The sequence below is a fragment of the Ceratotherium simum genome, chromosome 10, assembly GCF_057802395.1.
Source record: "Ceratotherium simum simum isolate JZ-2026a chromosome 10, ASM5780239v1, whole genome shotgun sequence".
NCBI classification, from domain to species: Eukaryota; Metazoa; Chordata; class Mammalia; order Perissodactyla; family Rhinocerotidae; genus Ceratotherium; species Ceratotherium simum.
In genome coordinates this window covers 2,832,090-2,853,652 of record NC_141909.1, presented here as the reverse complement: position 1 = coordinate 2,853,652, position 21,563 = coordinate 2,832,090, and the positions used below count along the sequence as shown (strand labels likewise).

Genomic DNA, 21,563 nt, shown 5'->3' with positions numbered 1-21,563 from the left:
AGTTCAGCATGAACTTAACTTTGTGAGTTAAGCATAGCAAAATTTAAGTTTATTCTTGGTCAATGTTAAAATGATGTCCAGACTTTTTTAAAGGATTAGAAAATTCTTTTTTTCTTCAAGTCCTAATTAAAACAACTTTCCCTCAAATATACACAAAATAGACAGAATAATGAAACTTCGAGTTCCAGCATCAACATCAGCTCACATCCGATCTTGCCTGAGCTTTATCTCCATTCACTTTCCCCTCCTGTATTATTTTGAAGCAAATTTCAGGCAAGACAGAATTCCATCATGAGAATTTCCTTATGTATCTCTGCATAGGAACTTACTGTACTGGTGTCCATGACAAACTGTGTATCAATCACCCACTGAAGTGTGGATGTGGCCCAACTGTAGATTCTATACAATATTTTTACCCCCAAGAAGCAGTCATACGCTGTTCAATTCCCAAGACTAACCAAATGTTCTGATCTTCAGCATATTTTAAGAGATTCACTTAATGTTTTTCAGCAAATATTAACTATGAAGTCTCTGAAATACTTTAAAAAAACAGTCCAGGGGCCGGCCCCACGGCCGAGTGGTTCAAGTTTTGTGCGCTCTGCTTTGGAGGCCTGGGTTTGCAGGTTCGGATCCCAGGTGTGGACATACTCCACTCATCAGCCATGCTGTGGAGGCATCCCACATACAAAATGGAGGAAGATGGGCACAGATGTCAGCTCAGGGCTAATTTTCCTCAAGCCAAAAATAAAAAAAGAGAATGACTGCCAACAGATGTTAGCTTAGGGCGAATATCCTCACCAAAAAATAAAAAAAACCCAAGCAAGGAATAGCATTAGGTTTCATCTCTCTTGCAAACTCAGAGAAATGTGGGTGGTTTCTCAGATCAGTCTGTTAAAAATGTTTCTGAGGCCATCTGGGTTCCGCGCTTGATTACTGATGCCTCCTGTGGGCACGGCATGATTCTTTCCTTTTCATCATCGAGCCATTTCTTGTTTATTTTATTTTATTTTATTTTTTTGTGAGGAAGATCAGCCCTGAGCTAACATCTGTGCCAATCCTCTTTTTGCTGAGGAAGACCGGCCCTGAGCTAACATCTATTGCCAATCGTCCTCCTTTTTCTCCCCAAAGCCCCAGTAGATAGTTGTACGTCATAGTTGCACATCCCTCTAGCTGCTGTATGTGGGACCCAGCCTCAACATGGTTGGACCAAGTGGTGCGCTGGTGCGCACCCGGGATCCAAACCCAGGCCGCCAGTAGCGGAGCACATGCACTTAATCGCTAAGCCATGGGGCCGGCCCCCATACAGCCATTTTTTGACAATTCCAAAGCCAAATGCTCCCTCCTCATTTTGGTCTATTAAGATTTACAATAATACGCATAAAGTAACGAATGTAAGGAATAACATACGTAGGCATGCCAGAATGGCTATTTTGTCACGATTTACTAATTCATTCCTTTAAAAGGCTCACATTCATTAATATTTGCTGGCTCAAAGAATTTCAGTAAATTTTGGTTGTTGTATATGAAAATAAACATGCAGGGATAACACTGTTAGCTGACAGCATTTATAGAACCCCCTCCACCAAGAAAGATCCAGCAAGATAAATGTGTCCATAAAACTAGAGAATATGAACACATCGAAAGTGGTGAGAAAGACTACATGGGGGCAATCAGAAGAACAGAGTAAAATCTTACAAGCAAAATAAAAGGCAATACTAAACTTCCACCTCCTTTCCCGCTCCTTCCGAGGATGCCACCCGCCCCCTCACACCCCGGAAAGAAACCACACCCCAGGAACAAATCAAGTGTGAGAGTTTTTTATTCAATTCGCAAAAAACAGTTTAAAAACAAAATGTTAGTAACACTCTCAGAGCATTGGTTTGTTCATTTGACGTTTTCTTTATCTTCACCAATTTTTATTACAAAAATCAGAAAAGTAAAAACTCATTACAATATTTGCACAGTGTAACCACTAGTTGCCTAAACAAAAGCTAATTTCTACAAAACCATAAACTTAATGCAGTTTTCTTAAGAGATTCAGAATTCTCTCAGTTAACTGGATATACATAGTGGTATATATTTTAAAGCAGAAAACCCCAAAAACCAAAAACAAGGAAAAAAGAGAATATAAGTCAGAATAGTCAGTTAAATATTTTGACCTGACAGTTCCTACAAATAGTAACTTCCACTACATATAAAGGAAACCGTTATACGTGGTAAAAATTCTAGAGACAAAGCAGGAAATGTGGAATAAAAACACAATAAATCAGAAGTCAGCCCCGGCTGTGCATGTTTTCCATGAAATCCAGGGCAGGAAGCTATACCAGTGAAGGGAGACCTCTCTCCGTGTCTGCAAGTCAAACCCTCACCCACACGGCACACTGCCAAGTTTCACTGGAAAGACTCTGAAAAAGACAAGCGTTCTTTTCTTCATACAAATCACCGCAAGAAATCTTTCTAAGACTGAACCTTGCATAGGGAAATAGCTATCTTCTGTCAACAATTGTACAGGGAAGAGGAAAAGCGAGCTTTTCAAAACGATGCCCATGAGCAAAGAGTTAAACCACCAGGCACATCATTCACTGCCTCCAATTCATCTCGATCAGATCTAATTTGACAAAAGGAAAAACGGCAATTTTGGGGGACAGTATGTAAAAGGAAATATTGAGACCGGCAGCAGAAAAATTAAATTCCGAAAGTGCATCACGTGAGAGGCCCAATGTCCCACGGAAGAAACACCTGTGCACTAAATAAGCCCGAGCCGTGCACACACTAGGACTCACGAGGAACTCGTCAAATACAAGTTTACTTTTTCAGAAAGTTAAAGTATAAAAAAATAGAACAAGTCGTGGCATTCCTCCAAGTTGGTGCTACATTAGTATTCTGAGTTGGTTACTGAGAGGGATTAAGGCGTCCAGACAGAGGCCGGCCGCTCGTCTCTAAGAGCCGTGGTGCAGGTGCATGGCGCCGAGGACGGCACTGTTGTACCTCTCTTCCACCTTCACCGAACTGGAATGCTCTAGTACACTGTTCAGCTCAGGGATGCTCTCAGCAGTGTCCCCAAACCCGTGGTAATGTCCATAGTGCAGATTCTCCCCTACGTCCTCCACCCAGGAAGGTCTACTAGCTATGCAGCTACTGGGGCTCCCATTCAGGTGCAGAGAGCCACACATCTCAGGGTTAACACTCATGGCCTTGTCTGGCTCCTCAGTCCCATTAACACAGAGAGAACCCTGGCCACTTGCAAACGGCCGGCCCGGAACTAATCCATTGCTAATTCCATTAGATCCTGCTAAGCACTGGTCATTCCTGCTTTCCGTCCCATTGAGCTGTGCCGTGGAGGGGAAGTCCAAATGTCCATTGATGACACATCCGTTTGTCAAAGTATTCGATACGGAGCTACTGTTATTCATATCTGCATTAAGAAATACACCTGTCACCACAATTCAGAACAGAGGGGAGGAGAAACTACAAAATGCTTCACTGCTGCTACAATTTTAAAGGCTTTTATTTAGTTTCTTTTTTTTCATTTTTTCTTTTAAACAAACCAGTTCCTTTTCCAAAGTAAAAACTGTGCACAGGTAGATTTAAAATAAAACACAACAGTAGCACCTGCCTGGTAAGATAGGAAACATTTATGAATTTCAGTAGCACTGTGGAGCCAAATTTAAAAACTTAAGGTGACAGATATACTGCATGAAAAATACCAACAGTACTGAAAAGCCATCAAAGAACTGTTCTCGTTTTAAGACCACTTTCGGAGAGCAGTTTTTAAAATCACCCCTCAAAAAATCCATCAGAACTGAATGTAAGAATTCCCACAAAGGGTTAAAATAAAACACAAAACTTCTCCAGCTTTTAAGAAACGAAAGAAAAGCAGTCCAAGGGGGCAGCCCAGTGGCATAGTGGTTAAGTTCACACGCTCCACTTCGGCAGCCCGGGGTTCGCAGGTGAGGATCCCGGGAGCGGATCTACATACCGCATACCAAGCGGTGCTGTGGCGGCATCCCACATGTAAAGTGGAGGAAGATGGGCACGGATGTTAGCCCAGGGCCAGTCTTCCTCAGCAAAAAGAGGAGGATTGGCAACAGATGTTAGCTCAGGGCTGATCTTCCTCACCAAAAAAAAAAAAAAGGAAGAAAGAGAAGAAAAGCAGTCCCTGAAGCAGGTGAATTAACGAAGCTCCTCGGCCTAGGTGAGACTGTGTCACACGATGCTTCTTACACGCGTGCAACCTCAGTCAGGGAAGCACACACAGGAATATGAAAAGGAGCCATGTTTTTGTAGTAACACTCAAATCTACATAGTACCTCTGCAAAATGCCACACACAGCTCTGGCAGAGCGCAGAGAGAGTGGCGACTACAGGAAAGAACTATGGATAATGATTCACATGCACACAGTCTTGGGCCAAAAGCAGTTCTGAAGAGTTTCTTCTGAGTTCAGCAACTAAAGTGACTATGATCTCCAAGGTTCTACTTCAGTAGGCTACTTTCAAACACCACCAACGCTGGAAAAATGCTGAGTTTAATCTGCATATACAGACATCCAGTAAGAGGAGGATGTCTTACAGAAAAAAAGATCAATCACAGAATATTTGGGCACAAGGGAATAGGCAAATTACACAATTTTTCTGTATAATGAAACTTGAGAATTAATATTCATGTTCATAGAATTCACAGAACAGTATAGAGAATGATCTAAAATTATGTCTTGCTTGATAATATGAGATTTTTACCCCAACGTTGTGCACTATTAAAGCAAGGTATGATGCTCGATACAGAAGAGCTGAGTTCTAGAACCCTGAGAATGAGGTGCAACTCTCCCCATGAAGGGCCGACTTTCCCTCTCCCATCTACAGGTCTGATTTGCACCTGGACAGAGGTTTCTTTGTGTCCTGCAAACCTTCTTGCCAACAATCACGGCTTGTTCAGTGAACAAAAACATCTTCTAAACATTCCATTAATCATCAGTTTTCTGGCAATTTAAGTGACATAGTTTAATAACTGCTATAAATTCTTCAGAGGATTATGGACTTTTTTTTTTAAATTAAATGACAGCTTTTCTATTTAGTTAAAACTCAGAGCTAGAAAACAAGTGTTTCAAGAACTAAACATGAAGTAAAACAAAAAGAAATAAAACCAGTTGTTGCCAGGGAAATAAATTTTTTTTTCAAAAATAAAGTATAAACAACTTTTCCTGAGTGATAAAAGTCATGATTATGACGGCAACCTTGATAGTTATTAAGACAACTGGTACACTACTAACAAGGATGGAAGTTATACTTTCAGGGGACTGGGCCTGCAAAAGTAAACAAACACTGCCCAGACATCCAAGCTAACTAGACTCTTTTCCGTTTAATGCTCACTGTGTGTGTGTACTTTTTGTCTTTAGTGCCCAGTTAAATTAGTTCCATTATGCAATCGCAAAATCAAGGCTAGGTGATAACCTCATATCATTATGGAAAATCTAATACAACTGAGCATGAGAGCAGCAGACGTCCTAGAGACCAGCTAAGACACACCCTGCCCTGTGGGGACATGCGTCCCCAGGCCATCTCCTCTGTCTCCAGTACTGTCCTCTAGTCTGGTCAAGCTGCTTCAGGACTCAGGCTGCCCTCTCACCACTTGCCCATCGGCTGCAAGTCATCTCTAGCGACTTCACACATTCTGTTTATTCAGTCAGGTGGTGCTCTAACGAAATGATGGGAGTATGGGGAAGGTTACCTGGCACCTGTTACATGGCATGAGCTGGGTTTCAAATAAAGCATGGCCTTTTCAATGTTATGTTCAAGCTTGGTATGAAATTTAACCTGAAAACCCAGGGAATTAATGTTTGAAGATTAAAGAGTGATTATACTCCTGCCTTTTAAAAAGCACATAACAATGCCATTTTTTTAAAAAGCTTGCTTTGAGTTTTGTTATTTATCTTTAGCCAAGGTCTTTAAATTTATTAACCCCTCAGAATTTCCCTTGGAAAATCTACCCATTTCATTTAATTATTTGGCAAAAAGCTGACTACATCCATAACAATTCCGTAGCTTCTAGAAAGATGTACACATTTTCTTTTCACTTCAGTGAACAGAAATAATTTTTTTCATGTATGTCTGGGAAACAAAATACATAATCTTTTATCCCCAGTGAAGAATTTAGCATAAAGACGTAATAAACTTTTTAAAAACCAGTATCTATTTCCAAATATATTAACATGTTAAGAGAATGGCTAAAATGTTTTCACGGTCACCTAAATAGAACAGTAGAAAAAAATTAAATGGATAAATCTTTACTCTAAATGCTAAAAGAAACTGAGCCTTTATCTTTTAAAAACTGAAAATGACTATACACTGTTTTAATCTACTAAAAATTTTAGCATATAAAACGTCTTCTGTGAGACACAGTTCAGCATTTTACTAGATTTAGAGTGAATGCCACAGAAACCAAAGCAACCAGAGTGCCGAGTAAAAGATTCCACATTTACTGGTTACAAGTCAAAATCACATTTACTAGTTCTCAGTGTTTACAGCGAGTCATCCTTCTTGCTTTTATTGCTTTGAAATTACTAGCAACAGATGTTCGTTTGGTATATTTGCCTAAAGGTCCTATGCCAGAAAATGAAAAATGCGAAACCTCATTAAAGTTAAACAAGGCACATTGAGCAAAAGCTTGAAATCAAAATAGGAAGATTGCACCTGTAGTTTTCATACCCATATAATGCACCAAAACCACTTATCCTTGATTCTACAGACTTGCCCAAGATATGCAAATTATAGCGTATAACATTCTTTAAAAGGCTGGATAACAAAGTGCAAAAATCGTTCGAGAGAAATTTGTTAGAAATAATATGCATACTGATTCTTGCAACGACAAGGGGTCTGCATTGCTGAAACAGTATATATTTCTATTTCTCTTGGTCCAACAGAACCACCCTCAGGCAGTTTGGTGTCTTCGACCATTGGACTGCTGTTGCAGCTAACGGGAAACTGTCCACTCCCACCTGTTACAACAGCAAACTCTCTATCGACGTGCATTTTGTCAGCATCGTCTTCCGTCTCGCCGTTCACTAGTGGCATGGAGTCATCCGAGCTTTGAGCTGCACAGAAAACAAAGGCACTTTCAGATTCCCTGTATACACAAGATGACTTTAGGACAAATGTTTCTCATTCCTTTTTGTTAGAGCACTGAATGCTCCAACACTGCCAAATAATCATCTACAGATTACTAATGAACTTGGTACTCTACCAAGAAACTTACTTTTCCACAATAAAAAATATTTCCTGAAGAATGCAGTTTCAATTACAAGTCATGAAATTTCAGATACCTATTTGAGATTTACTTGAAGAATTCTAATCTAAGGCTGTTATTCGGACAACATAAAGCAGTTACACAACTCAGAGACATTTCTAAAAATTTTTTAAAATTCAGCATTCTATTATGCCCAAAATGTTCCTTCAGTTGTTTTTCATAAACAAATACTAAGACAATTCTTGAATAACAACATAAAAACCATTAAAACAATCCTCAAATTAAAGAAAAAAATCACTAACTTTAGTATAAAGAAATAACATAAAAGCCAAGACTCAAGACAGGTCTGTCAGTGCTGTCCCTGTGCCACAGGACACAGTACAGCTGGAGGCAGACAGTAAGTCTCAGTCCCAAGATATCTGGAGCTGAAGCGATATATATGCACATTTCCTACAAAATTATCATTCTCCTTATCTTAGAGAAAAGCTAAGGTGCACATTTAATCACTTTTCCTCCAAGAACTGTATACTCTGTGCAGAAACATCTCTCCCAGCAAACCCCAGTAATCCTTACTTCTCAAGAGCAGCCACTCTCATGTGATGTATGGCTTTCTAGTTTTAATAAACATATATTTTTATAAAAACAGATCCCAAAATCACTTTTACGCCTTGCTTTCATTAATCTACCATGCATGGTATGAATGCACCCCATCAACTAAGTTCAAAAGAATCTTTCAAGTTGAATACCAATCACTATACCGCTGTATTACAATTCACCCACCACCAAATTCCCCACTACTGGTCCAGTCACTTCAGTTTTCTTCCTTATCATGAATACCATAACTAACACCCTTACAAACGCACGTGTGTGTGCATTTCTGGTTCTTTACTCTTCAATACCTGGGATTATTTCTGGGTCAAAGAAGATATACAACAAATAAGTAACAACTTTCAGTGCTTTCTTTCAATGTTCTTTCGCATAAACATTTAAAAAGAGAAACGAACTCTGCAGCTTTAATTACCTCTAATTTTAGATGCATAAGTCATTTTCAACGTAGGAATGAACATACCATATTCTCCAAACTGTTGAAACCAAACATGATAACATACAGTCTTCATGAGAATGATCAGTATGTGGAAGAAACAGAAACAGAACGGTGTGATTTGTGCAGTTAGGAGAAAACAGACGCCTGCACGGGGTAAGAGGCCAGAAGCCTTCTACAGACATGCTTTAAAACCAGAGGTGTTAAACTGTGGATGTGTCTCCTGCACTCAAAGCTTTTGTTAACCCTCCACAGGCCCCACATCAGTGACAGGCAAGGCTCCATCTTCACTATGGAACAAGGTACTTTAGGAAATCAGTGGTCAACAGGCCATTTTACAAAAAGGAGGGGGGACTGGGGAGGGCATTTGAGGTCAGTGGACAAAGTACTGGAAACCTGCAGGGCGTCCTGAGCTGGTCATTTCAGAGGTGAGGAACCTGCAATCAGCAGGGGGTCAGCTGCCCTCCTTCCACACTCCCCAGCGCCTGATAAGCCAAATTAGGTAGCTCACTGAGAACTGGTGCCAGCTATCGTGGCAAAACCACAAATGCCTTTGTAAACAAGAAAGACTTCTCTGGGTATACAACACAGACAGCTGTAAGTATCCACAATCTTAAGGTCAGGTTTTCTTTCGGAATTCAGACGCCAGTGTTCCTTGGGGAAAGTGGCAGTGAGGCTACATCCATCAATTCAGATCTCTGAAAACTAGGTTTTAAAAAAATAAAAAACTGACAGCACAAAGAGGACTCCCTCCACTCCCCCAACCAAAAGCTTCATAAAAGCAGGAATATTTCTATCTTCACTCCCTGAGCTCAGTGCCTAGAAAAGTGCCCACATGGATGAATGAAGCCCACTCTCTAGCCAGAAAAGGCACAAACACAGAAAGCAAGCAAAACTATTAGGAATAACTAAAGAGTAATCAAATCGGAAGTAATCAAATCGGAAGAATAACAATCATCTCAGGTAAGAGTGGCTATAAGGTGAAGTGGGACATGAGGGCAGACCTCCACTAGAGGGCCAGAAGAGCCCGTGGCAAAGGGAGTTTGGGGACATTCAAAACAAAAAGACGAGCTGAGGCAAAATGCCATTTCAGAGCAAAAATTCATCTCTTAGCTAGAGCCCTGTGCAGTGCACCAGGGACTCTACTCTGAAACTGTTTCGTTTAGCAGACACATGCCTTCCGTGAATGTAGTTTCTCATTAACAGAGCAGGATAAAAAAGAAACAGACCAAAGGCTCTCAAATTTTAGTAGTCAAGAAACTCTTTCACGTGGGAAGCAGACAGCCTAGAATTTAATTATCTTTCTCCGCAGATATGCAATCTTCGTAGCGCCTTGTTCCCATAAAGTATCTGCAAGGATATTTAACCACTTGGCTGATAACCTAGCTGCCCCAGAACCCTGGAATATATTTAATAATAATGCCTTCATTTTTAAATTCCTAGCACCTGTAAATAGGGAGTGCTCAGCTGGATGAGGGCATTAACGTTGCAATTACTTACTTTCTAAAACTGCATTTCATAAACCATGAAATTAAAATTGGTCTCTTAGAATTTTAAGGACACTGGATCTGGACTTGACTCCTTTCTCCCACACACACCTATCGCCATTGCCAAAGAGACTATGTAAGTATTCTATGTTGCATCAGAAATGCCTCTAGGCATTTCAGAAAAACAAAATGTCCAAAGTTACCAAATTTGATTCTATTTACGTTTTGGAAAAAAAGCACTTTTACTTCCGCAGCTAACAGGAACGATTACTGAACATTTTGTAAAGTGACCTTACCTTTTACTTTGACTCCCAAAGCAGGTACTTGTTTAAAAGATTCTAGTACACATTAGACAATGCTTATTTATGGTGGAAAACCACCTAGGCTTGGCTCAAAATAAAGCCTCCCAGCTTCCTTCCCCCAGAGGCAGAGTCACAACCAAGTGTGACCACTGCCCAAGCACCCCTCACTCTTGCCCCTGGGGCCAGGAAAGATGCTCCATTTGGGAAGGTGCCCAGAACAATGCAAAAACCTGCATTTGTATTTTCATCTAACCTCGGGAGTTGAATAAAACTCCTAAAGCCAGTTCTCAGTAACTATATAAACTGTTTATGATCAAGCAGCTTGAAAACGCCGAAAAGGCCTTAGCTTTTAAAAGCCAGGGGTCTGCTGCATTACAGAAACCATGCCATCAAGGAAGCTTCTTCTTGCGCTGTTAACTCTGGGAAGATGCACTTACGGTACAACAGGGATGTACTCACACTGACATGCGTAACGTGGACACAAAACCAAGATTTCCAATGCCAGGCACACTTACAAATATACCTAAGGCTTATGAAAAATGTCTAATCAGGCTTATTTTAACTTGAAAGGCAGAGAAATCTCCTAATAGGCAAAAACCAATCTATACAGTCCCACATTTAAGATGTAAGTGCTCCAGTTGGCTAACCGGACACCACTCCCTAGACCTGCCCCACACAGGACACACCATCTGACGTGCAAAAACTGCCAAGCAGTTTCACACGGTGGGTTTAAGCGAAGCTTGGGGTCACAAGACAAATGAGTGACCTACCCTCCTTTGCGCCTCTTGAAGGGAGATCCTAGGTGCTGACCCACTACACTGAAGGGGCAGTGGCTAGGAACCCCAGGACACGTTCCAATCCTGTGGTCTTCCCCCTGAACCGGAAACTCCGACCACTGGGGAAGCTGTTTCCCAGGAGAGGGACCAGGAATGTTTCCTGGTGGCTTCCCACCAGCCACTATTTAATAGAACTATTCCCTGTTCTACTATAGAGCACATTTTACCCAAACAACTGCCTTTTAAAAGGAAAGCTTTGTTAAAATCAGAAGAGCACCTACAGCCAAGCACAAAGGTGGTTCTACTACAAAGCGTGATTTCTCAGGACAATACTCCTGCCGCGGCCCCAAGTGCAGCACATAGGGCGTGGGAATTCTAGGGGGCAGGGCAGTGAAGATGCCAAGGCCACTTAGAAGCAGGGACAGTCCGGAACACTGAGGAGGGATTTGGGGTTTTGTTCAAGAACACAGGAAAGGTGCATGTGCATGTCAGAGAGGCTGTCCTGAAGGTGTGCCAGGACCTAGTCCTGGCTGATTTCCGCTGCAGCCACTACACTGTGCCGTGCAGCTGGCAATAAAGGTTTGCTGAATTCCAGTCTACAACAGTGGAAACCCCAGAAATTGCTCGGTTCTTAGATGTTATTCATTCAGATCACATTTATAAGATGCTATGTCTTTAGGGATTAAGACAAAACAATCATTTATTTGAACACAATTAGGAGTGTTCTCTCACTCTGGTCAAATTCAAAAAACAAATATAGCCATTCACTGCAAACTGCAGAACACTAAGGACACCATAAATTAGTCTTATATAATACGTATGGAACCAACCTAGAAGGAACTACATTAAAAATCTCACTCCTTGAATCTCATGTTCTATGTAATTAACTAACATGTATCATTTAATAAACTGGTTAAGTCATAGCCACCCTGCTTTCCCCTGTCTTTAAGCCTGGTCAACACCAACAATGAGAAACAGTAAGTGGAAATTCTTTATGTTAAATTCATCCTGGGAAGAGTGCTGAGAAACTTCTGTTAATTTTAAACTTAGTTATAATTTGTAGATATTTTTCCTAAATGTTTTTCTATTAAAATACCTGCATGTTATGTATGAGATGGTAAGATCACTAATATACCCGTCTGATTAAAACAAAACTATGAAATCAACTTAACATCTAAACTCTGGTATCACCAGAGCTGACTTCTTCTGGCAACTGTTTCCCAAAAATAAAATTCTAGGTTAGTGGGTCAGTTTGTAACCCACACTGCCTCTCCCCAGGCAGGACTCTGGAGCTGCACCCAGAACAACTAGTGATTGAAAACAAGAGGAAGACTCCTCTCATGGATGGCACTGGCATTCTTTTCTAACCAGGACCACTGATAATTTGGGCAACAGTTTTCAAGGAATATATATACGAATAATTGTATTGAGTGTTATTCCTGAAGATTAACCAGGAATGCTAACAAACCTCAACTGATTTTTACAGAGCAGCTGCAGTTGAAGTCCCGAAGTCCACCTTCATTCCATCTTGAGCAAATGCTTGATAAATGGGGGAAAAAAAACCCCGCAAAACCTAATTATATACTGATATTCCCTACACCAGCCTAAATGAACAGAATCCCATATTGGAGAAAATATTACCTCAAAATACTGTTCATCAAATTCAACCCTTCTACTGGATTTTATTGCACCCTCCAGAGTTCGTGGCCACTTCTACTGTCTGTGTTCTGACCGAAGAGCATCTGGATCCTGGCGTGAAGGACTCCATAAAGAACAAGTCTGCATTTTCCTACAACTTGCTTCCCAAGAACAGTTTACAGCTGAGCGGCAAGAAGAGCCAAGCTGTCACTACTCCTTTCAGTTCTTTTAGATCAGCACAGCTTCCAAAGAAACATCACTCCAATTACCTCAAAATATCTGAACACAGTTTATTGAAAGCAGTGAGAGATGCCACTTTCTATGGAGAGTAGGTAACTTTCAGACATGATTCCAAAGTTGAAAAAAAAAAGAGTGAATTTTACAGGGCACATCTGTGAGAGCTGGCTTAGCCAGGAAAATTTCTGGAAGTAATTGCTTTTATAAATACAAATCCCACACTAAAAACATCAATATGTGTAATTCTTAAATTCTAGGAAGACAGAATGGACTAAGTTTATTAATAAGGTCCAAGCTATGCATTTGTGTAGCCAAGATATTATTCCAGGCGCCTGTGAAAAAAACCCAAACTTGTACTGCATAAAAAAAGGAATTTTAAACTTTTCTAAATACTTTCACATGCAAAGTTATCCAAGTAAGTATTTTATATGCATATGTTACATGAGGGAAAAAAATACTTATTTTTATTCCGGCATGAGAACCAAAAACTTATTTACAAAATGAATAATTCAGAATGAGCAAACATAGATGCCAGAAATGAAATGACAATGACCGAAAGCAACATATCTTGAGTTGTACACTACAAAAACTGGTCAAAAAATGGAAATAACTATATACATAGCTTTTGAAGACAAGAACTTCATTTAGAAAATTCAGGTAGTGAGGGGAAAAATCTTGTTTTAGTAATTGAGAATTCTTGCCCCTTTATCCCAATTCACAGGGAGTGTATAACGGTTAAATGAAAAAAAAAAACAATCACCCCTTCCTTTCCCATAGAGAAAAGAGAGGATCGGCCAGGGTGGGGATGGGATGAAGGCACCTGTCTACACTTAGACAAATATAAACTTATACATACACACACTCTTTAGTGACATGTGGGACAGACAAATCTCAGCACCACACCACCTGAGGCCTGGAGTATCAAGTGCAGGGAGTAAATGATCACAGTAACATTCAGCAGACAAATGAGGACCTCCACAAGAGGAGCTGTGAAGTCAGGCACACAGGTGTCAAACCAGACCTCTCCTGTGACGGAATATCACCACTTCATGTGCATATGGAGCAGTACTCAACCTTAGGTTTACATTATTTTTTACCTGCAAACTTTAGACAAACGCCAGGCTCCAACCACATGTGCTTCTGAACTGGCATCCTTGGAATGGGCAGTTTGGGAAAGCTGCATGGTGAGCTTAATGTGCAAAATGTGCATCTCTAACCCTGGTCAACCAAAACAAATCCTTGTCTGGAGGAGGAAAATAAAATCCCCTGAACATCTGCATGATTCTTCAAACTAAATGTGTGTAGTAACAAGGTTTAAGACGCTTAAATTCAAGTTTCAGGAATCCTTGCAAAGGCTTCTCAAGATACTTTAAACAATGAGTTATTCGCCAATTCAACTGACCTCAAAACTTAAGAGACGAGTTTAAAAACTCTTTAGGCACATTTATGAGTCTTATTAGAATGTTAAGTGACATCATTTTAAAAAAACTAAACAGAATTTAAGATTTAGCCTATAAACTGACGTACACGGACATGGATGCATATACAATCTTTGCATGAGGGCATAATGAAGCTAACACTTAATACCATTCCAAATTAACCAGGTATTAAATAAAATGAATATTTTTAAAAAGTGGATGCTTTTAAAGGGCTTTTAAAACACATTAGAAAAAATATATTAGAACATGGTACAAATAAATGACAATGCTGAGCAATACTTCACCATTAAAAAACATCACTTTTGAAGTTCAGACATACCTTCCTGTTGTAATTATTAGAGCATCTGTCTAGAAATTAGGCCCATAACATAAAATTTATGAATTTGATAATTTAAATTCATAATTCATTTCTACAAAAAAAAAAGTCATATAATCACAAGTTTTTATAGCGACCAAGATTTGAAAGTCGTAGATAATGTAATTTTATCAACTTTATAGGAAAAAACTGTTTTCATTTGGATACACTCCAATTAAGTTAAAGAGGCACAGTACTGGAAAGAGGATAATGCTGACCCATACCAAATTTTTTTTTTTTTTTTTTTTTTTTTTTTTTTTTTTTAAAGATTTTATTTATTTATTTTTCCCCCAAAGCCCCAGTAGATAGTTGTATGTCATAGCTGCACATCCTTCTAGTTGCTGTATGTGGGACGCGGTCTCAGCATGGCCGGAGAAGCAGCACGTCGGTGCGAGCCCGGGATCCGAACCCGGGTCGCCAGCACTGGAGCGCGCTCACTTAACCACCAAGCCACGGGGCCGGCCCCCATACCAAATTTAAAGTTAACTAAAACCTCTAGCCACTCAGGGTTTTTTCATACTATACTTAATAGTTGGTTTTTTTTTTTTTTAAACCGAAAGGCACAACTCTATATTTATCCTCAGCAAATCTTATCTGAGTGCATAATCTCAGTGTGATTACTTTTCACTGTCTTTCTAAATTTCCCTTTTTGTAAAAGTTTGCTAAATATTCCTGCTAAGCTATTAATTTGTCTTCTGATTAATATATTTTATATATAGACATACACATATAATTTTTTTTCCTAGGTGAAAGGGAGGCTTTTTCAACTTGGAAGAACAACTAGCTGACTCTGCTTATTTGCAAACTCCAAAACTACCTAAAGATAAAAAAGGTGGAAGAATACTTAAAACTAGAATAACTTACCTTAGAGACTTAAGTCCTCAATGTCAAACTGACACATCAGATCTTGCTGTGACAAACACATATTACACTTGTGGGGTATGGAGGCCAGCTGAGGGCAAAGCACAGTGCAAGTGGAACAGAACAGCAAACATCTACCTTCCAGATGTGAAATTATGTTTTACTACCAGATCAACAATTGTTATAAGCTCAAGAACATGCACGAAACAAAAAAATCAGGCATGGTGGCAGATTTTTTTTAATAGATGTATTTTGAACAGGTACAACAAATGAGAAAAATCTTTTAGTCTAATTCATGGCAGATAAACCTGGGTGTGCAGAAAGTTATATACATGCATTTACATTTCAGCTTTCAACACTGCCCTCTTATATCCTCCCCTTTTGTTAAATGGCCAATCTTCAAAGTGGCAATACGGGAAAAACTCCACCATCACTGCACCAGAATCCTCCGGGCAAAGTACCTCCTTAAGTGAAGGGCTCATCTCGAAGGCGCTTTCAGCCATAAGAAAGAAAATACATTAAAGAAAGGAAACAAGTCTGCTCCTTCCCACCCACAAAGTGTTCTCACCTTCGGTTCTAGCTTTCTTTCCTCCAAAGGGTTCCGAATCTTCCAAGCATCTCTTGCGATTTGTTCCCATACTAACATGATTAGGAAATATATTCTGATGGCCCCCATTTAAGGAGCCGTTATTATAAAAACGGTTCAGGTGACAATTCTGGAGGTTCAAGAGAAACTGGGTACATTCTTGGAAACCCTGGGTTTGAGCAATGTCTGCTGCTGTCAGGCCACTGGCATTTCTCAGGCTGTATGACACAAAAACACTGAATTACATCCCATTAGCATTTTCACCTGGTCTCTGCTTCTGCTGAACTGACTAACTATCTGAAGGTGATATGAAAGAGTATACAGATTTATAGCAAGTCTTCATTAAAGAAGGAGTTAATCCTAGCTCTGTAACTAACTTCTCTCTTATGCACATTTGATTACTAAGCAAGAATTGGGAGATAGTAATTTAAAAATCAATATACTAAACTTAAAAAAAAGCATCTTCCTATTTAACGTCTCAAAATCATTTTTTACATTAGTCTGAAGAACCTAAATTTATGCTAACTTCAGACTTAACCTAAAACTGAATTCTCTATTATCTGAACTTAATTTTAATAATCGATTCCTTTAGCTCGAGTAAAATCATAACAAACAAACATGTACTGAAATTGTCCATGGCATTCTTAACAATTGGCTTCCTAAAAGCAAAGGTAATTGGCTTACCAACAAGCCAGATTTTATGCTAACATGTGACACTATAAGTGGAAGTTTAGAATGATGTCCTGACATTAAAATAACTTATCGTCAGACTGGAGATACAAAAAGTTGAGTTTTGTTTTTTGGCCTTGCTTAGGAAAACTTAGAGGAGTGTTACATTTTAACATTCTAGAGCATTTGAGTGGACGTTTCCTGCGAAAAGCCTTCTAATACTGTCCTAGGAACTCATCCCCTAGGCTGAGAGTCCTACCATTGAAAAGAATCAACATCATCTAAAGTGACTAAGGAACAGTAACAAGTAAGGGTCTGATGTCTTCTATAGTAGCTAAGATTCAGATTAAAGGAGGAAATGGTGGCAGAACGTATAAGTCGAAGACCTGAGTAAGATGAATATAAATGAGCCAGGTGAACTTTTAAACCTTAACTAGGACAACAAAAATTTAGGGAACAAAAGCAACTCCATGTTGAAGTTCCCCTAAGACAAGAAAATACACTGCTCTGTGAAATAAATCTGTAAAAAAGCAAAACAGGTTGTTGGCTGCAGGCTGATAAACTGAAATTGGAGAAGTAGCAAACAGCAGAGACAGCTCTCATACCTACTCAGCAAGCTACGCTACAGACAGAAAAGGTGTGATCAGCTACAGGCCTTGTTTTGTGTCACTGAAACAACTGATGCAGAACCCCTGATGCTTGTTTCCTACATTAACGTTAAAACGTAAAAAAAAAAAAACAAAACCAAGAACAAACCCAAAAACATCTCTGAGTAAAAACTACAGAATCAGGGACAAATAGAGTTTTTTCCAGAACAAGCCTTGCATTCACATTTCCAGCTGTCATACTCACAAAGCTCCAACCTCAGAAATAAAAAAATCTATGTATTTCTGGACAATCACTAAACATGCCTCCACTCTTCCAAGCATGAGATAAAAAAAAAGTATCATACATCTCTAAGGAAGGTGAAAGCCCAACTCGATTTGATCAAATATAAAAGACACAGGACTTGAGAATCCCAGAAACCAACAATATTTCCTTAAAAATATAAGACAGTTGTGTGCAGGACTTCTGGGGACTAAAACTGATATTTTTATTTGACTTTATGGCTGTGAATTCTGAATATTATTCTGGAGTTTCATAATATTTTTATTTTGATGTATGAATTAAATGGAAAGGAAACACCAAAGTTTGGGCAGAGTGAATTACATTAACTACGTGTATACAACGATCATATACTTGATCTTTAATATCAACATGATATTGAAATATAACATTCAAGTAAGGGTATAGCTGGATGATTTTTTTAAATGATGTATTTCATTTTCAGAAGATATCACAACTGAAGATGGTCCAAAAAAGTCTACTCTATCAAGAATGTGAACACAAAAATAAGTTGCCATGTGAAAATTAAAAATAAAATGTAACTCTTCAAAATTTGAAAAGGTGAAGACCTAGAACATAAGCAAAGTTTATAGAACCATTATTTGTATACATAAATATGGACTTGCTCTCCAAAATCAAATACGGAAATGAGAAGCTGCTGCTTAAAATTAGGACAAATAAAGTTGACAGTAGAGATAACTCCTTAGTGGATCAGAGAATAAAAAAGAACAGCACATGGATTTGTTAAATGGCATTTACCACTATAAATGCCAGTTCACCGAGGAAAACTGAGATGCTTAAGGAGCATGCCAACATTCTAAAGTCACTGAAAAGAACAACATCCAAAAATACACTCAATTCTTTTACTCTTCATTCAGAAACTGAACAGTAGACTGAACATGGGTTGAATAGCAAGTTTACTGTTCTTCCAAGGAAATACAACCTTAAAGAAAACTAAGCAACAAATTAGTGGCAATATTGAGAGACCATGGGGACTGTAAATGTTTGCATCCCGTATCTGCCTACATGTAAAATAAGGTCTCCCTGCCCTGCCTCCTCCCCACCAAAAGCAGTCCAACACTTGCACTATCACTTGACTTAGACAGAGACAACCAAATTTCCAGGTGGTGTGAGGTATCTTTAACACTCAAAAGGACTAGAGCCAACTCATGCTATGTACTCCCCATGTATGGACCAAGCAAGCAAGAGAGAACAATCACAAGTCAAACAACTTCTACTGGTTCTTCACACCACCCTGGGGGAACAGAAGTCAGAGTGATCCAAAACAGAGATCAAAACATTCCGGAAAACAGATGGACAAATCTCAGAATCTGGGACATATGGTGACTGCGGAAGAATTAATTGGGAGATGATAATTTTGGCACTATCCTTATAGTGTTATCAGAAATGAGGACATAGTGTATCCTTTCTCTGCTTCTAGTGAGCTATAGGAGATTTCAACTATATTATTTCTCATGTTACTAAGACTGAACATATACAACATACAGTTTAATTTAATAGTGTTTCTATTCCTCTAAAGCAAAAGGAGCTGTTCATACCTGACTGGTATATGGCAACAAAACCAACCAACCCCTCTCTTGCCTCCAAAGGTTCTACTCTGCATCTCCTCTCCTACTTACCTGCATTCATTCCTCCATTCTCTACCCCTGTAAAATGTTTAACTCCCTAATTCTGCTCTGCTCACATTTAAAACCTTGCAAGTGGCTGCTCAATCATATAGTGCATGTTACAGAAATTGGCTGGAAAGGAAAGTTAGGGATCATCTAATCCAGGGGTAAGTACTTTTTCTGTCAAGGGCTAGATAGATAGTAAGTATTTGGGGCTTTACAGGCGACAGTCTCATTCACAACTACTCCACTCTTTAGTTGTAGCCTAAAAGCAGCCGTACACAATATGTACACAATCAAGTGTGGCTATGTTCTAATAAACTTTTATTTATAGACATGGGAATACGAATTTCATACAATTTCACCTCACGAAATATTGTTCTTCGGACTTTTGTTCAACCACTTACAAATGTAAAAATCATTCTTGGTATATGGCCCACACAAAAACAAGCAGTGGGCTGGATCTGTTGAGCAACATTTAACCAACAGATCATACTGGTAACTGGTCTTCTACTCTTCATAACAGATGTCTACAGGTTCCTGAAAAACGTCTTTCTAGTAATTTTATGCACTATTCAATTCCAACAAAAATAACTTTTAAAAAAAGCTGCTAAATCCATGAAATCACAAAATGTTAAACACCAAGAAAAATATCTAAAGGAAAACTTTAGAAGAATGTCAAATAAAAGACCCTGAGAGAGCATGCAGAACTAATACAATCACTCCTATTCCATCTGAGTGTTTTCTGTAAAAAGTTCTAATGTCTTACAATTGAATTAGGGAATGTGTTTAATATGAATAAGGTGAAAACTATCTTTACAGATCCGAATTCCTCAAACCACTTTTTAATATTTAATAATAGAGAGGACTTTCAAACGTACCATAGAGGATGAAAATCATGTGGGTTTCCAAGTAAAGACTAAATAATCATTGGATGGTACAGTTTTCAAAACATTTTAATTTTTAACAAAAGAGGCTCAGGTCTTTAAATTCTTTTTTTATATATGCTTTCCTATTTGTTAAGCATGTTTCAATTTTAATGTTTTAGGAGTTCAAACAGTAAACCTGGCTAAAATGTATCAACAACTTATTAAATCTTCACACTCTATTTAGTGTTCCAAGTTTACGCAGATATTAAACCTAAGCTACTCTCTGTTATTTTCCTAAGACTCAGTGGGAGCTGGGCACATGAATGTGACTTAGGATTTACAGGTTCCATGACAATTTCCCACTGGAATGTGGCACTTTGGTCTGTCACGGTACTCTTCAAGCAGTCAAGCCCTCGCCCTTCGGTCCACAGGTATTCACTGCTGCAGGACATGGTCACACTGCACTAACTGCGGGCCACTGGCATCAGCCTCAAGGGAGGTGCCGGGAAAGACAAAGTGGATCTGAACTGCAGCCTTTACACACACGAGTCCACGGGGAAATTTACAGTACCTGGAAAAAATTGCTCAAAATTACTCTCAAAAACTATATTTTGCATAAAAATTGGGGTAGCAATTAAAGGGTACACATTATTTTTAGACTAAATCTTTAAAAAACATACACTTTTGAATTTAGCGACTTCAGTTTGACACATGTGGGCAAACAGACTATGCCTGATCTAAAACTTACTTTGTCCGTTTCTGAAAACAAGAGAGGTCCCAAGCCAGACAGTGCTGTCGCTCTGAGGTCGTTTTAAAGCTTAGTTCACCTTCTCTGCTCTTCTCTAATCAAACTTGAAAAATCTTTGAAAATGGGCAGAGATGTTTAAAAATTAGACACCAATCAACTTAATGTTCAAATCAGGTCTAGTCTGATGAAGTTTTAAAATTGATTTTCTTTTAACAGCAAGCTGACATGATCAGATTTTTAGGCTGGTAAGATCAATTTGCTACAATTTATTACGGAAGCTACAGTGACCGTGCCTGTATCTGTAGTCTAGATCCTGTCACATTCACCAGGACTAGGAAAAGACATCTTTGGGCAGGCCACTCATTTTCTCCTAGTAGTTCCTAGTATTCTTTCAAAATTGGACTATGAAAACATGGGAAGACATAAAATAACCTTTACTGTGAATTATTTGTTCTGCTGAATAACTGGAAAAATAAATCAAACTGATAATAACTTTACTAAGGTTAAAACATAAATGCTTATATACTATATTTTCTGTAATAAAATTCCGAAGAGAATACCAAAATTTATTATGCCTAAAAATGTCTTCCCAAAGAACTGTAGAACAAAACTCCACTCTGCTGTCAGCTAAGCCCCATCTATTTTCCACTTACAGTGTCACAACATCAGAATAGATGAGAAGCCATTCGAGTAATAGTTTTGTTTTTGTTTTAATTTGAAAAACCACGGATCAGGAAATACCTGAAATATAATTTTTAGAATCTTAGTTGTCACATCACCTTCAGGATGTTTTCTTTTTTGT

At 38.9% G+C, this 21,563-nt stretch overlaps 1 protein-coding gene across 3 annotated transcripts in view; it reads right to left on the bottom strand.

Annotated features, from left to right (window-relative positions):
* Positions 1 to 1,801: 1,801 nt before the first annotated feature.
* Positions 1,802 to 21,563, bottom strand: part of ANKRD10 (ankyrin repeat domain 10) — a 35,098-nt gene continuing 15,336 nt past the window's right edge. For all 3 annotated transcript variants that reach the window (XM_087435847.1, XM_004423174.3, XM_087435846.1), the window contains 3 exons: positions 15,945 to 16,180; positions 6,992 to 7,087; positions 1,802 to 3,415 (listed from right to left, as the gene is read on the bottom strand). In XM_087435847.1, the coding sequence (XP_087291973.1) occupies positions 2,940 to 3,415; positions 6,992 to 7,087; positions 15,945 to 16,180 (808 nt within the window). In that variant the 3' untranslated portion in view covers positions 1,802 to 2,939. The remainder of the gene's footprint in view (positions 3,416 to 6,991; positions 7,088 to 15,944; positions 16,181 to 21,563) is intronic.